At 42.5% G+C, this 16,479-nt stretch overlaps 1 protein-coding gene across 3 annotated transcripts; it reads right to left on the bottom strand.

Annotated features, from left to right (window-relative positions):
- Positions 1-5,122: 5,122 nt before the first annotated feature.
- On the bottom strand, positions 5,123-16,432 carry LOC111863582. Of its 3 annotated transcripts, none has more exons than XM_023850027.2 (5): positions 16,263-16,432; positions 10,777-11,190; positions 9,623-9,817; positions 8,402-8,536; positions 5,123-7,644 (listed from the first exon to the last, which is right to left on the bottom strand). In XM_023850027.2, the coding sequence occupies exons 2-5, from the start codon at positions 11,116-11,118 to the stop codon at positions 7,300-7,302; spliced, it is 1,017 nt and encodes a 338-aa protein (XP_023705795.1). In that variant the 5' UTR covers positions 11,119-11,190; positions 16,263-16,432; the 3' UTR covers positions 5,123-7,299. The 3 variants fall into 3 exon arrangements, with proteins under 3 accessions (XP_023705795.1, XP_023705794.1, XP_033607018.1); XM_023850026.2 differs by lacking the exon at positions 16,263-16,432 and adding an exon at positions 15,717-16,232; XM_033751127.1 differs by lacking the exon at positions 16,263-16,432 and adding an exon at positions 16,177-16,207.
- Between the last annotated feature and the right edge of the window lie 47 nt (positions 16,433-16,479).

Genomic DNA, 16,479 nt, shown 5'->3' on the forward strand with positions numbered 1-16,479 from the left:
AAAAATGCATTACGGATAATTACGTCTGTCAAAAATAAATGATTTAATGGGAAAGTTTCATACTGATATGGCTCAGTCTACTAGAAAAAAGCAATCTGAATAACAGTTTAACCTACTCAGTACCACGAATGCAGTACAATAATTATTCACTGTGCCTGTCACACTTTATTCCACCTCTTTATGAATTCCAGATTCTTATATACTAATTTTAAAACACACACATTTTTAAAACAATATTAAAAATTGCATACCTAATTGTGTTTTAAATTTTGAAGAAATAAAACAATATTTTCTAGAAGCAACTGAACAAAATATAAATAAATAAGTAAATGAGCAACTTAATAAAATACAATGATAAATAAATACAATATAATAAATAAACAAACAAAAACAAACAAATGTAAGTTTTGAGGTTTTCACGGCGATGACAATGAAGAGAGTCGTCTTCTGGGTCTGGCACGTCGTGCCAACACGAAGAATGCACGGTGCCTAAACCCAGAAGACGACTCTCTTCAAAAACAAACAAACTCCGCAGACGAACTATACCAATTAAGCAACCGCGCCTGTCAGTGACATTATTGCAATAAATAAATAAATAAATAAAAATAATAAATATTAAGTCAGTTTCATGAATATACTCAGTGAGATGGCTGCTCTGAGAATTATGTACGAGGCAGTGCACTGATAATATGGAGCATCAGTGTAAAAAAGGAAATGCTGCAAAGCAGGAAGCAACAATAAATTTTTTACCAGTACATGCAAAGAGGCAGAAAGTAGAGACAAAGTCAGCCTCACGTGAAATTTCCAACAAACAATTCCATTTCCTTCTCATATTAAACTGTTTTCTGATAATATTTTGGGGTAACATTCATATTCTCTGGACTAAGGTACTTCAGCGCAAGGCATGATTCTAAAAATATGTGTAACAAACATAAAAAACTAATTATGTGTTTACAAAATAAAAATAATAAAACTGATCACTTATATCCCTAACATATGCATAATAATTAGAACTTTTCTAGAAGACAAAAGTCTTGTACTGCCAAAACAATTTATTTTAACCCAAATTCAAAGAGAAGACAGCATAGCCATCAGTAAAGTAACTGGCTATAGGCTGGATGGACTGGGTTCGTTTCTCAGCAGAGATAAGGATTATATTCTTCACTGCCATATCCAGACTGGCCCCGGGGCCCACACAGCCTCCCCTCCAAAGGATGCTACTGGTTCTTTCTCTAGGGCTAAAGTAGAGCAAACTAATGTCAAGGTTAAAAATATGTGGAGCATTCTCTCCATGCTTCAATACATAGTAATAGTGTGGTGCTGACACATAAGGACAAATTCACTTTTAACAAAACCAAAGGTCAAGAAATCCTAAACTAGATTCAGTAACTTGCAGGACATGGTGATAATAATGTACATTAAACTGACACACACTGGACTTTTCCAGTGCGTTTTGGTTAAACAGACACCACACTCACACGCTGGCTCTGCACCTGTCATCCGGTAAAGGTATGAGAAGTACTCTGTTGCATCTATTAGATCAAGTTAATCTTTATCCCTTAAAGATGAAGGCCACAGTTTCTTCCAAAACACTGGTACCTCTCTTATCAGACTACAGGGCACCATATCCCAGAAGATAGTAATCTTCATGGAAAAAATATGGCTTTGTGAACATGGTAATGAACCTCTAGTTCCCTGTAACAATGGGGATTCTGAGCAACTAACAGCTTCTCAAGAAGATAACATCTGTGGGATGTCGTATGAAGAGACAACCACTAGTTGAACTGTCCTATAGGATTTATTGTAGCTGCACAGTATACACAGATGGATAACAACAATAGTGAACTGCTTGATCACTGAACTGGTATTGTAGAACGGTAGAACTAGACTGTCACTGTAACTCAGTGTATCTTCTTATGTAGCCTGGAATCGGACATATAGAAAACGGTTACGTAATAGGTACTGCTGTTGCCGGTTACCGTGTTTACAAGTTCCCTAGCAACTGCTGTTTACTCGCTTTTGCCTAGCAACCGTTGTTTACTCGTTGTTGCTAAGCAATGACGCTTGCGTTGTCCGCTTGCTTGAATGTGGGCAGTTCCCACATCACCCCCCGTGGAGATGGTTGCTCAGCTGTTGAAGTGATCAGGAAAACGTACATGACGTCCGGAGCGTGTAGTTCGTTGTACAGGCTGTGGTGGCACGGTATCCGGAACCGCGGTTGGGGTTTCGTCAACTGCGTGGGTGAAGGTCTTGGTGGTGGTCCCACGGCCTGTCTCGTTTAACATGTAGGCAGGTTTGACCCCATCGGTTGACACGGTGATGAGCCTGCCGCGCACGAGGATTTGCATTGTCTTGTCCTTCCGTGATAGGACCTGGTAGGGGCCGCTGTAGGGGGGCTTCAATGCTCTGCGAGTAGTGTCCTACCGGAGGAAGATGTGTGTGCACTTCTCGAGGTCACTGTGCACGAATGTAGCCGGGGAGGCATGGCGTGTTGCTGGGATTGGTCTGAGGCGGGCCATATATTGGCGAAGTTGGGTGATGAGGTGCGCTGGATCCACTGGCTCGGCAGTCGGAGTTAGCAGCTCTCCTGGTATTCTTAGTGGCTCACCATACACGAGCTCAGCTACTGATGCCTGCAGGTCCTCTTTGAATGCCGTGCGGATTCCCAGGAGAACCAGGGGTAGGGCTTCTGTCCAGTGTTGGTCTGCATGGCACATGATGGCTGCCTTTAGTGTTCGGTGGAAACGTTCCACGAGTCCGTTAGCCGCTGGGTGGTGAGCGGTTGTTCTCGATAGTTGAATGCCACAGAGCTTGGCCAGGAAGTGGAAGAGTTGAGATTCAAACTGACGTCCCTGGTCGGTGGTGATGGTCTGTGGGCAACCGAAGTGGGATATCCAGCCGGTCAGTAGGACTCGTGCCACTGTGTCGGCTGTGATGTCCGGGATGGGAGTGACTGTGTAGTGGGAGACTTTGGAGCGCTGGCAGGCCTGGCAAGCACGTGCCCAGGTGCGGCAATCCTTCTGCACGCCTGGCCACACGAATCGCTGTGCGACCAGCTTCGCTGTTGCTTTGCTTCCTGGGTGCAACAGATCATGGACGGACTGGAACACTTCGAACCGTAGAGGAGCTGGGATGTACGGCCGAGGTTTCAGTCCCAAGGGTTCCCACCCCGCCTTCAACAACCGCCGGCCCGGCAGCAGATCACCCTCCCGGGGCGACGCCACATCCAGTATCTGCTGGTACCACCGCCGCTTCGGCGCTCTGGCACAAAACTGTACTCCGCCCTGCTCCTACGCCAGCAGGGAAACTGACGCAGCGGACATCATCGGCGGCACATGTCTGCGGTACAACAGGCCGCCTCTTCATAACGGACAGAGTCAGCAAACGGCAGTTCCTAGTCGACACGGGTTCGGACCTCTGCGTATATCCCCGCAGGCTCGTCCATCGACGCATGGAACGTACCACCTATGACCTGTGTGCGGCTAATGGCACTACCATCCACACCTACGGATGGCTGCCTCTCAGCCTCAACTTGGGCCTACGCCGAGAATTCACGTGGCGCTTCGTGGTGGCCGACGTCCCGCATCCTATCATCGGTGTGGACTTCCTGTCGCATTTCGGTCTCCTGGTGGACTGTCGGAACAACCGCATCCTGGACGGGGTCACGACGCTGTCAGCCCCGGCATCAGCGGCCAACGCACTGATCCCCAGTGTAAAGACAATCAGCAGCAACACACCGATCGACAGCCTCCTCACAGAGTTCCCGGACCTGACCCGCCCAGCTGGAGTCCAGCGCGAGATACGACACAACACCGTCCACCACATCAGGACTGTACCCGGCCCACCAGTAACCTGCCGACCACGGCGACTGGCACCGGACCGACTCGCTATCGCAAAGGCCGAGTTCGATGCCATGTTGCGAGATGGTACAGCTCGTCGATCAGAGAGTTCATGGTCCTCGGCACTACATATTGTGCCCAAGAAAGACAACGGTTGGCGTCCTTGCGGCGACTATAGAGCACTAAACGCCCAGACAATCCCTGACCGCTACCCAGTCCCGCATATCCATGTCTACTCACACCAGCTCCATGGCTGTACCATTTTCTCCAAAATCGACTTGGTACGAGCCTATAACCAAATTCCCGTCAATCCTGGTGATATACAGAAGACGGCCATCACCACTCCATTCGGCCTATTCGAGTTCCCCTTCATGTCCTTCGGCCTGCGCAACACCGTACAGACCTTCCAACGTTTCATGGACGACATTCTGCGGGGACTCGACTTCTGTTTCGCTTACCTGGATGATATCATCTTCTCCCGGTCTCTAGAGGAACACGAGCAACACCTACGTGCACTCTTCGACCGACTGCAGAAGTATGGGATCCTCATAAACCCGGCGAAGTGCGTCTTCCGAGTACCTGAGATCACCTTCCTCGGTTATAAGGTGTCCGCTGAAGGCTGAATCAGAGCTTGTCTCCCAACTGTGATGGCCAGAAAACAAAATGGCACCTCTTCCAGGTCATTCAAGAAACTTTCTAGAATTCCCTGAATCTAGGGTCTCAGAAGATGGGACTTTCAGCAGTTCCGATCAAGATGATGTAGCCATGTTGTTTTCTGATATGGCTGAACTTCTGCAACAATCTAGAATTCCCTGAGTCTGGGGTCTCAGAAGATGGGACTTTCAGCAGTTCCGATAAAGATGATGTAGCCATGTTGTTATCTGATATGGCTGAACTTCTGCAGTTCGACAATCCCCTGGTGGGTGACTGTGATTATGAGCCACCAACCAAGCGTTCTTGTACAGAAGAGAAACCAAAGGATATCACGTCGGGGTCACCAATGTGGGATGTCGTATGAAGAGACAACCACTAGTTGAACTGTCCTATAGGATTTATTGTAGCTGCACAGTATACACAGATGGAGAACAACAACAGTGAACTGCTTGATCACTGAACTGGTATTGTAGAACGGTAGAACTAGACTGTCACTGTAACTCAGTGTATCTTCTTATGTAGCCTGGAATCGACATATAGAAAACGGTTATGTAATAGGTACTGCTGTTGCCGGTTACCGTGTTTACAAGTTCCCTAGCAACCGCTGTTTACTCGCTTTTGCCTAGCCACCATTGTTTACTCGTTGTTGCTAAGCAATGACGCTTGCGTTGTCCGCTTGCTTGAATGTGGGCAGTTCCCATACATCCATACTGCACACTCGATAGACAACAGGCATACCAAAAAGACAATACATGTGGCAAAGAGGGAGGAACTAGACTCACTTCATTTAAAAATATTATAAATGTGCAAACACCGACTGCAGCAGCGCACAGGGCATGGCAGTTCGCCAAAATTCCGACGCACCTGATGATGGCCAAGTAGGCCAAAACATTCAGTGCAGTGACAAATTTTAAAAAGCATTTAATTTTTAAATCTTGATGTTGTTGCATGGTGCATGCTCAAGAAGGCCTCCGCTCCATGGGGTCAGTCATGCTCTCATAGGCTTAGTTAACAATGATTTCAAAAGGATTATTTGGCTTCAAATGACTAGACACTGGATAATAAATTGGAATGAATGAGGAAAAAACTGGCCATGGCCTACTGTGAAGCAACATCCCAGCAGCTGCCTGGCAGGACTGAGGAAAACCACAAAACCCTCAGTCAGGATAGTCGGTCTGTGCCAAGACCTGAACCCAGGAAAAGGCATGATTGCTATCCACTCTATCACAATGTTTATGTTCTCACATAAACTGACTTAAACACAATATTGAAAACATAAGAGACAAATATACTTGTGCCCTTTTGAAGTACTTTAGGTTAAGTGACTTCATTATCTTGAAAGATGGACTTAACCAGGCCCATAACAGAGCCTACGCAGATCAACAGTCATGAGTCTGTCTGCCTATTTACCATTCATACCAAGTCCAAGAACGATGCAAATACTCATTTGTCTGTGAGGGACACAGCATTCAGCAAACACAAAGAGATTTCACTTCTTAAACTGCCTCTGGGACTTACACCCAGCATCCCACTATCTTACTTTTGTTTTAACAACCATTTTCTGCTAACACCAGTGTTACTAATATCAGCACTGCAATTTTTTACCCGTGTCAAGGCCAAAGCAATTCTAGGCAGGCCTGCCACTAATCTAGGAACCAAACACGCTACTTCCATTCCATTTCCATGCGAAATGTTGTATTCCTGATCTATTTGTCTTGTACGCTGTAACATACTGAGGGGAAGGAGACAGAAAGTGACAAGCCAAACTCACTGATTTTCTTGCATTAAAATACACATAACACAAAGATTTATCTAATAAAAACTATAATTAATATAATGAGGTACAGGGCCTCATCTCCTATATACAATTTTCTTAATCTGCAGATTTTGAAACACGGCTACTGGCGTTACAAAAAAGTTATTTACAAGTTTCTCCAATAATGAAGGAAACTGTAGTACTCAGAATCATCAGAAACTTTTAAAAAATTTAAAATTTTTAACTGGACATTTAAAAAAAGAATTGTCTCTCAAATATGGAATTTAAATGCTTTCATGGCTAGTACTGTTACCAAACCTCTCGTAACATTTATGACTCTTGAGTGGTGAAATCAAGCCATACAGAAATCAAGTATGAAAATGGATGTTACAGTTTGGTTTCACACAAATTCTTCAACTTATGTAACTTCATTAACTAACAAATGAAACTAAACAGCATCACTCAATATTAAATTCAAGCTGTCAAAGCATGACAACCATAAATTAAAAAAGCTATCATTAACACTTTCCAGTTAACACATGTGCTGGGTGTGCCACTGGTATTCTCTTTCCACCAGTTTTATGGCACACTCAAGTGTATCGCGATATTCTTAACAATGTTCCAGCCTGTAATGGTAAACTCAACATAACCAGAGTTGCAGGATTGGGAGATATCTTGTTCAGAGCCCCATCAAAGCATTTCATCTTAAATGAACTGGAAAGGTTTAAGAATGAATCAGAAAGGGACTCCCACAAAATCTGCGTCAACATTCTAACACCTGTCTACAAGACATACATGCATTTCCTTTCTACAGGTCACAATGCTCTATTCAAAAGAGGGATAGTTCAAATCTAAAGTGATCAGACTGAGAAACTGATTTGTCATGTCACAGGCCTGTCCAGAACTGCACAAGACCACAACGTTAAAAAAGTAGATCTTCCTCCCAGCATCATTATCATCATACTGGCAGTGGTGATGATGGTACCATAAGGGACACGGCATAGCTGTGACCCAGTGCAAAGGTTAAACATGCTAGGGCATGGCGCACTATCATGCGACCATGTAAGGGTCCGGATATTTGGAAGAACATGGCTGGACATCATCCACTGGCCACACTCGAGGCGCAGGGGCTGAGGTGGAGGCTATGGCAACCCACTGCTGCTGCTGTTGTTTCGACTGCTGCAAAGATGGCAGCTGGTTTGGGGGAGGAACTTGGAGTTTCAAAGATGTGGATGACGGAGACCGAGACCCACTCATGGGCTGCAGCTCTCTGTCCCGTCTCTCCTGGAGAGTCATTTGGCTGGGATCCTCATCCACAGGACTGTACTTCAATGCACTGTGCCTCGTGATGATCGAGAGCAGCAATGCCTCTAGTGCACACACATAACCCAAGATCTGGCAACAAAGACATAACCACTTAATCCTTTCATTTCTGCAGCACACTCATTCCAAAACACAGAGTTATTTGAGCACATTACTCCATGCCACTCCTTGGTTCTATGGCCCTCTGAGAACTTTGTCTTCCTTACAACTGACGTGGAAAAAAAAGTACTGGGCTCAAAACATCCATATTTTTCTCTACATCCATTCAAAATGTTTTTTGCTCAAAATACTGAATGAGTTTATGATCAAGATATACAAACAGTTTAGATATAGTCTTCATATGTAGTATTTGCTATTTTTGTCACATTCTAATGAAAACTGGAGTGTGTCAACAAATTTTAGTAATATTTTCCAATATCAGATCTAATGACAGTGCAATAGAAAGCAAAGTCGATTGAATTTTTTACCACAGTTTCTGTGAACATTTAGTAAAAAATATCAAAGCTTTATATCTAAGTAGTAACTTAGGCATAAGTAGTTTAAGAGGATATGGTAATCCAGGAAACAAAGAACAATGCAACACATAGTATCACAGCTGCACATCAAAATTTATGCTTTTAGAAAATAAATGTCATCTGCCAGCACACGCTTCAATCTAATGGCAGCCAAAAGAGGGTGGAATCTCTTCTGTAAATATCTCTGACACACACCATACTAGGAAGCGCAGTGTCATAGTGGCAACTCTTATACAAAATTAGCAACTGCAGAAGGGTTAAATCACATCTGTCAGAGTAACCTAAGTGGCAAAATGAGGATGTGCAGTGCTTACCCCAGTGACTAAGAGCTGATCCCGAGTCCACTTAGGGACCCAGGAATAGGACTCATGGTACATATGAATGAGGTGGATAACAAGCGATGAGCCAATGAGGTACAGCACACTCACACCCACATAGAACAACGCATTCTGCAACACATCATAAGAAAATGTGAAGTCTAGCTGAGCATCATGTACTCCACACACTGTAAAACTTTAATACAACTGCTGTTGGGTACTAGCACATAGTGTAAAGCCTTAATCTCCTTAGTTTCATGCACTCATTTCCTTCCACATTTTCCCAGGTCTTCCTCAGCCTCATCCTTCTGGTTTACCATGTACAATCTGGTTATGTAGTCTCTCACCTGTCATTTTTTCACATGCTTTAGACAATTTTGTATTTGTTCAACTATTTTATTTTGTGCTGACCGTACCTTCTTTTGTGGGGGGGACATCTCGGAATAGGGACAGGCTATGGGGCTGGATGACCAGGGTTCAATTCCCAGTAGGAGTAAAACTTTTCTCTTCTCCACACCGTCTAGATTGGCTCTGGGGCCCACCCAGTCTCCTATCCAATGGGTACCAGGGGCTCTTTCCCTGGGGGTAATGTGGCTAGGGCATGAAGCTGACCATTAAACTAGATCTAGTAGCAAGGTCAAGAATGGTGGAGCTATACCTGCATTCCCTCATATGTCTTCATGGCACAGGGATAGCTTTACCTTTCACTTTTAATGCTTTTAGAGTATCCACGATCTGTCACTGTTTAGTTTAACTTTCTCACTCTGTAACCTGCCAAGAGCTGAATCATGGCTGAAGCTCCCAACTTAAATGACCAAGGATTGACCAAGGATGTGAGAATGTGCTGCCTTGTCATTTACACAGAAACCAAAAGCAAAACTTTGAAATCTGTTAGTCACAGGAAAAAAACAATGACAGCAAAACATGGCAATGTTTCAGTCAGTGTTAGAGTGCCGTAAGTTGGAATTAGAGCATTGATTTTTGCTTAAAAAGGTATCTCAACACCATTATTACACTTATTCTATCATTCTGCCTTTCCAGTACCTCTCAAGTTCACACTGCATGTCAAGGAATACAATGTGTAAGGATGGACCAATGGAATCACAGCTACAGTCTGAAACTGTACAATTTGTGTGCTAGCTTTCAACAGATATCCCACTCACATTAAATTAAAACAGTAGCTCATGCAATAAGACGAAGCCAAACCATACCACTTACCAACTTTCCCCAGTTAAATGGAAAGAAATAAACAATGTGTGATATGTCCAAGAAAATGAATAAACATGTCACAAGGAGGCTGAACACCGTCACAAACATCATAAGGCGTAGGCGGCCAACCAGCGGAAGCATGAACAGTCCCACCTTCACCGTCCCCGATGAGCACAGGCAAGCTAAACAAGCAACAGACGAGACCTGAAACAGGAGCAAGAGTCAGAAGGGTGAAGGCAGACAGAACCTTATAGTGACCTGCAGCTGTATACTTTGAGAAACAGGACTGTTCAGATTTAAGGTTACTGAGGTTGCAAGCTGGTTGAAATATTTGGGAATGACAGGAACAAAACAAAATTTCATTCAGGAGGAAATTAAGAGGAGACTGTATTCGAGTAATGCTTGCTACCATTCAGACCACAAACTTCTGTCTTCCCATTTGCTGTCTATACATGTAAAAATTATAATACACAAAACTATAACTCTGTCTGTGGTTTTGTATGGGTGTGAAACTTTGTCCCTGACATTAAAGGAAGAACATGATTGAGGGTGTTAGAGAACAAAATGCTGAGAATATTTGGACTAATGAGGGATGAAGTAACAGGAAGTTGGAGAAAATTGCACAGTGAGGAGCTTCATTATATTTTTTGCCAAGTATAATTAGAATGATCAAGTCAATGAGGATGAGATGGCCAGGGCACGTAGCAAGCAAGGGGAGAAGATGAATGCACATAGGCTTCTGGTGGAAAAGCCAGAAGGAAAGAGACTCCTAGGAAGACTCCCCTAGGTGGGAGGATGTTAAAATGGATGTTGGAGAGGCATGATGGGGTGGTATGGACTGGATTAATCTGGCTCAGGAAAGGGACCGGTGGAGGGCTCTTGTGAACACAGCAATGAACATCTGGGTTCCATAAAATGTTGGGAAAATTCTTGAGTAGCTAAGTGACTGGAAGCTTCTCAAAAAGGGCTCAGTTCCATGGAGTTACATCATCATGGCATGGTGCTTGACTGCACGATTATTTAAGCACAGGAACAAAATTACATTTTACATGTGGAAGCAGGCCACAAGAGCTCATAACACTCAAATGAGAGCAAAATTCAATGACACACAAGACTCCACCCGCATAACTTTTCCAAACACTCATGCCTAAGGACATATTTACCACTAGCAGAACCCGTACAACTCCAGTGGATGACTTGAGATGAGTTTCATCACAGTACAGGATCACTCCAGAGAAAAGTGAAGCGGTGGGGGGAGATTCAGGCAGTTGATGGCGATAGTTGGCATGGGAGTCCCAGGACCGGACCGTGACAGCTGGGGATTCGCAGTCAATTTCTGTGGTGGCTACCCCCGTCTGGCTGCCAGCGATCTCAAAGTCCTGGATATCCTCTGGTCTGCAGCTGGCTGGCTCCAGGTCGCGGATCTCTTCCAAAAGAACTTCAATCTCGTCTGCGCCGTACAGATCTGACACTGAGTTGATGTACCGGCCCGGCTCCGACTGCATGGCAGGCCACCACACCACTATGCAAACCACCACCCACCCATATCCCAAGGACACTAGATGCACCCTTCTGACCTGCAAAGCACAAAGATTATTGTCAACAGTTAAGATTCATATTAAAGCAACATCAAGATAGGGCTACCAACTGCCTAATTCCATTTCTCTCCATGAACCCTTTCAGTGTTAGGATTTTCCTCACACAGCTGACCCTCCCATAACATATTTTTGCAGAATATTGATATCTGACCATTTAACAGTAACAATGCGACTATTTGCATGTCAATATGGCTGCTCTCATAAGTTAGTTGATACCAACACATACCAGTAAAACTTGGAACTTTACAAGGAGAAACAAATGCAAAATCCAAACAGTGGCTATTAAATTTTTTAGAAGTATTGAGGAGAGAACAAGAGAGCACTTACTTACTTACTTACTTACTTACTTACTCATGGAGCTGAGCCCTTCTTGAGGAGCCGCCAATTCTGCAGCTACTCAAGAGCTTCCCAACATTTTACGGAACCTGAAGGTTCATTACCGTGCTCACAAGAGCCCTCCAATAGTCCCGATCATGAGCCAGATCAATCCAATCCATACCATCCCATCCTATCTCTCTAAGAACCATTTTACTATTTTCTGCACACATACGCCTTGGTCTTCCCAGTGGTCTCTTTCCTTCTGGCTTTCCCACCAATATCCTATATGCATTCCTCTTCTCCCCCATTCATTCTACATGCACAGAAATGGAAATTAATTTTTTAAATAAGTTAAATTCAAAATTTGTTAATGAGTTGGAAGAGAATCAGTTACAGTGGTCTGGCCATGTAAAAGGAATGGATAAAGCAAGGGCATTAGACTCAAAATGTAAAGGAAAGAGATGCGGAATGGCATAAAACGAGACTGTTTAGTCAAGCAAGAAGAGAGGTAAGAGCTACAAAGAAATCAAAAACAAAAGGATGTGGACAAACTGAAGAGACTGAAGACACTTTGTCCCTCAATCCACATAAAAAAGATGCAATGATAGAATAAGAAGTCGATCTGTTGGCTGTGATTCAGATTTCTCATTATGTAGCACAACAGGAAGATACAGCAAATCTAACAGGAGAATAGCTAATTATATTTCCAATATATGTCATAGGATCAGAAAAAGACTTCTTAACTGCAGCTGGCAACTACATGATAATATTGTCAGAATGGCGATCCAGTAACAACAGGGAAATGAGTCGGAAGGGTGGCCAACTGACAGGAAACAGGCGAGGGCCAGGGGAGAGGGGCAGACGCAGGCATATGCATAAGCCCCCCCCCCCTTACGTACTCACCGAAATCACGGAAAAAGCCTACACGTTACACTGGTGTTACAAGTGGTACAGATCAGATTCTTAAAGAAGTATTGGACCACATCGAATATAATATCATTACATTATGGATATGTAAAACAACTACTGCATCACCTGATGAGAACTACTTGCCATAGTGAGGACACTAGACGACAGAGAGAAGAGTAAAATCAGTATTAACAAAGGTCTACAAAAAATTAACTGGCAATCAAAGGATTACTCAATCAGCTTCATTTTTCACAGGCACAAGTACCTGTTCTTCATGTGGGACACAGTTGATTTCTTTGTCAATATCACAATTTATAATCACTAGAACTATAAAGAAGGAACAACACTCGAATACTGTATTCACTGTTAATTAATATTAATATTAAAATATTCGGTTCCTTGATAAAAATGAAAGATAAACAGTTCCCTATCACTGGTACTGGGACTATACTGAATAATCTTTCATATATTTTCGTAAAACAGTCTAACAATAGGCTCAAGCACTCGGAACTTGAATCAGTACCAACCAGCAAAAAAATTATTTAATACATCCATACATGTGCTTTGGGGGGGGGGAATATGTGACAAAAATATACAAAAGAAAACATGGCTTCATAAAAAATAAATACACTGCGTTCACAGTTTATGTGAGGGATGTGTTCCTGAAGCTAAGATGAGTTTTGAAACACATGTGATTCTTGCCAATTTTTGGGGGGATTTGTATTATTTCACACACTGTGCATAAAGTGAGACTATTAATATTTTTATATCATACTATTTCAAATTTGCATACAATGTGACCACACTGTATAACACACAGTCAACCTTCAAACAAATGTGAAATCTGTGGACAGAGAATTTTTTTTTCACCACAATACTTAAAAACAATGAGATGAGATGAAGGTTTACTTGGGATCTTAAAAAAATGGTTATGGGGATTTTAACCATACCCGCAAATTATAAAGCAATATTTCCACTTGCTGTAACATCTCCCATACATTATTAAGAGCAAGAAGCGAGCTTCAAAATATCGTTGGGTCTTCTCTGTTCAGTGCAGTGGTGGGAATCTGGCTGTGTAGTCTGTTCGATGCACACAGACATTTCACCATCTTCATGGCAGAAGTGTAGGCCAAGCATAGAGTAACACTGCCAGGGAGGGACATAAAAGTGGACTAAGAGGGGCAAGGAAAATAGTGACAAATTCTGGAGGCCTTAAAAGAGCCAATTTCCAAAAGCAATACTGTTGGAAATGCAATCTACAACAATGGATATTCAGAGCTATGCCTCACGTACAGTACCACAAACTATAAAAAGTAACTCTCTTATGAGAAAATCCAAATGCTCAATACTGACAATACTGAAACTTGCCAACTCAATCCACCGTCAGCCAGCCAAACAGAGCTAACATCTAAACACCCTACTTCACCTTCCCACATTGGCTACCCATTCTGGCACAAAACAGAATCTCAAACAATTTCATGGCACCTCATCTTCCTTAAAAAGTCTCCATCTGTTTGAGATCAGAAGAAAACTATTACTTAATAACTATGCAAATTATTGACCTTTCTCCATGCATAATTTCTACATAAACATTTAAATCAAATGAAAGCTACCCACATTTAACTTCAACATTTCTCACCTCCAACATGCCAGTAAATAAAAGGAAACAAGAATGTCTCACAGAATACTATTATGTTTACATATGATGTACCTTGGTGTTTCTAAAACTGCGGTCCACAGACCACTTGTGGTCTGTGTAAGTCTACGAGATGGTCCATAGACAGTTTCAGTGGGAAAAGTAATCTGGGCACGCGGTAACGTAGTTGGTTGAGGCACTATGCTACAAACGAGAATGGTGCGGGTTCGAAACCTGATGACGTTCTTCAATTGACATAATCCCTCCAGCTGCACTATGGCCCTGGGGTTGACTCAGCCTCTAACAGAAATGAATACCAGGAATCTTACTGGGGGTAAAAGGCAATCACTATGTAAGGCTGACAACCTAACCGCCATCTGTGAGCAGATTGTCTGGAAGATGTGGGAGCCTCGACATCTCACAACCCTATGTGCCTTCATGGCCTGTTACAGGGATACCTTTACTTACTTTTACTTTATATATATATTTATTGATTCATTTATTTAAAGGTAAGGTCGACCCCAGGGCCATAGTGCGGCTGGATTAGGTAAACTGAAAAAAAAATCCACCTCACTGGGATTCGATCCTGCGACCTTCTGGCTTGTACCATAGTGCCTCAATCAGCTATGCTAACGCATGACCCTTTTATATATATATCAAATTTAAAATACAAGATTAACTATGATTGTCAGAACTTAAACTTGAAATCAATTTTTCTCTTCCTTGCAGGAAAAAGCACAACTGCATGCTCTTTACAGGTAATGCAAAGGTTAGGATAGCTGATAGATCCACGTGTGCTCTGACGCCCACGTAGTGATCCACAGCTGCCGAAGTCTGACACACACTGATCTATCTCAACACCTAATTTCATCAGTCTACAGCTTCTGCTTCTCACCAATTATGAATAATGCTAGTGACACACACCACTCCTGTGCTCTTCTTACTGAAAACAGAGCATGCAAAGAATGTGCACTCCCAGATATATCTAAAAAAATAAACAAATAATCTTCTTGAAGAGCACAGTGTTCTTGGTTGTAACACCACGCAGTTCAGAAACAGCCTGACATTTCAGGTGGCCATATCGCTTCCAACTTCAGAGCAGGAAAGTAAGCCAAGCTAGAACTCAGCAGAAGCAGGTGAAAAACTAAATCTAAATTTCCCCCTGCTTCTGCTGCTTTCTTGTTTGAGTTACTCTTCAACCCTGAAGATGGTGATACATGCCTCCAAAATGTCAGGTAACTTTCACTGGACTACACAATATTATATCCCTGACGATAGAACCATTCAGTCACCTTTGTGAGAACCTCAAACCCAAAACACAGTTAGTTTTGATTTGTGAATGCCTTTTCTAAATCAGAATAATTCTCCCATGAATAGCTACACATACACACACATTGACCTTTATGATAGAAAAATGTTCTCCTGTTCAACATGACTAATAAGTGTTATTAGTGCTGTGACACTGAGCAGTCCTTCAAATTTCCACGTACAGCTTAACTAAAAGCATGCAATTCACTCACACTACAGTTAAACCCTTTTTAATGCTAAATGTTTGCATCACCACATAAGATATTTATTTAAAAATTAACTAAATTTTTATGGCTTAAATGGTTGACACGATACATCTGTTCAACTTACTTACCTAACATGGGCTAAAGCCTTCATTGTCAATAAGTGGTGACCGGTGTACTAATTACACAGCTTAACGGCTACCCTACCCACTAACATTACTGAGAACCCGCACCTATGAATGAACTCGTAAGCATGGCCTGCAAAGGTGTCTGACTCGTGCCCAACAATCCGTCACACACCACACAATAATTTCCAATTCATACAGTTTGGTTCCAAAATAGAGGTGCTTGAAGTATCTACAAGGCAATGCATAAAACAGTACAATTAACCTGAATTGGCGCCGACTGGATTAGGCCTGTTAGAATACGGAACTGGCCTGGTCGAAACCAAAATTCCTCAGACAGATTATTTCTATACTCATTGTGTCGTAAATTAGGCCATTCGAGCATCCCAGTTGTCTCCTAGTTGCTAACGAACTTGTTTTATATTCACTTAAAGTAATGTACATTAGGAAAACATTCTACCCTCACGTTTTCGGGCACTTTTCCAGTATTCTAATACGCGAAACACCAACACAAAACGCCATGTTTACTAATTCTACTAAATAATCACTCACGTTTTGGTAACTTCCGCTTGCAATCGGCGCAAAAATTGCCACTCGGGCTCATTCCTTTATTCTTATCATTTAATTTAAATCAATTTATAAATCATAAAATTTGATTCACTTGTAATAATGACACCATTGTGACTGAATATGTCTGTAAGAAATAAATGGTGTAGTAACATTCATTGACTGTTGTGTTGAACATGATAGTAATACTTCTGTTGACATT

Source organism: Cryptotermes secundus, unplaced genomic scaffold, assembly GCF_002891405.2.
Source record: "Cryptotermes secundus unplaced genomic scaffold, Csec_1.0 scaffold57, whole genome shotgun sequence".
NCBI classification, from domain to species: Eukaryota; Metazoa; Arthropoda; class Insecta; order Blattodea; family Kalotermitidae; genus Cryptotermes; species Cryptotermes secundus.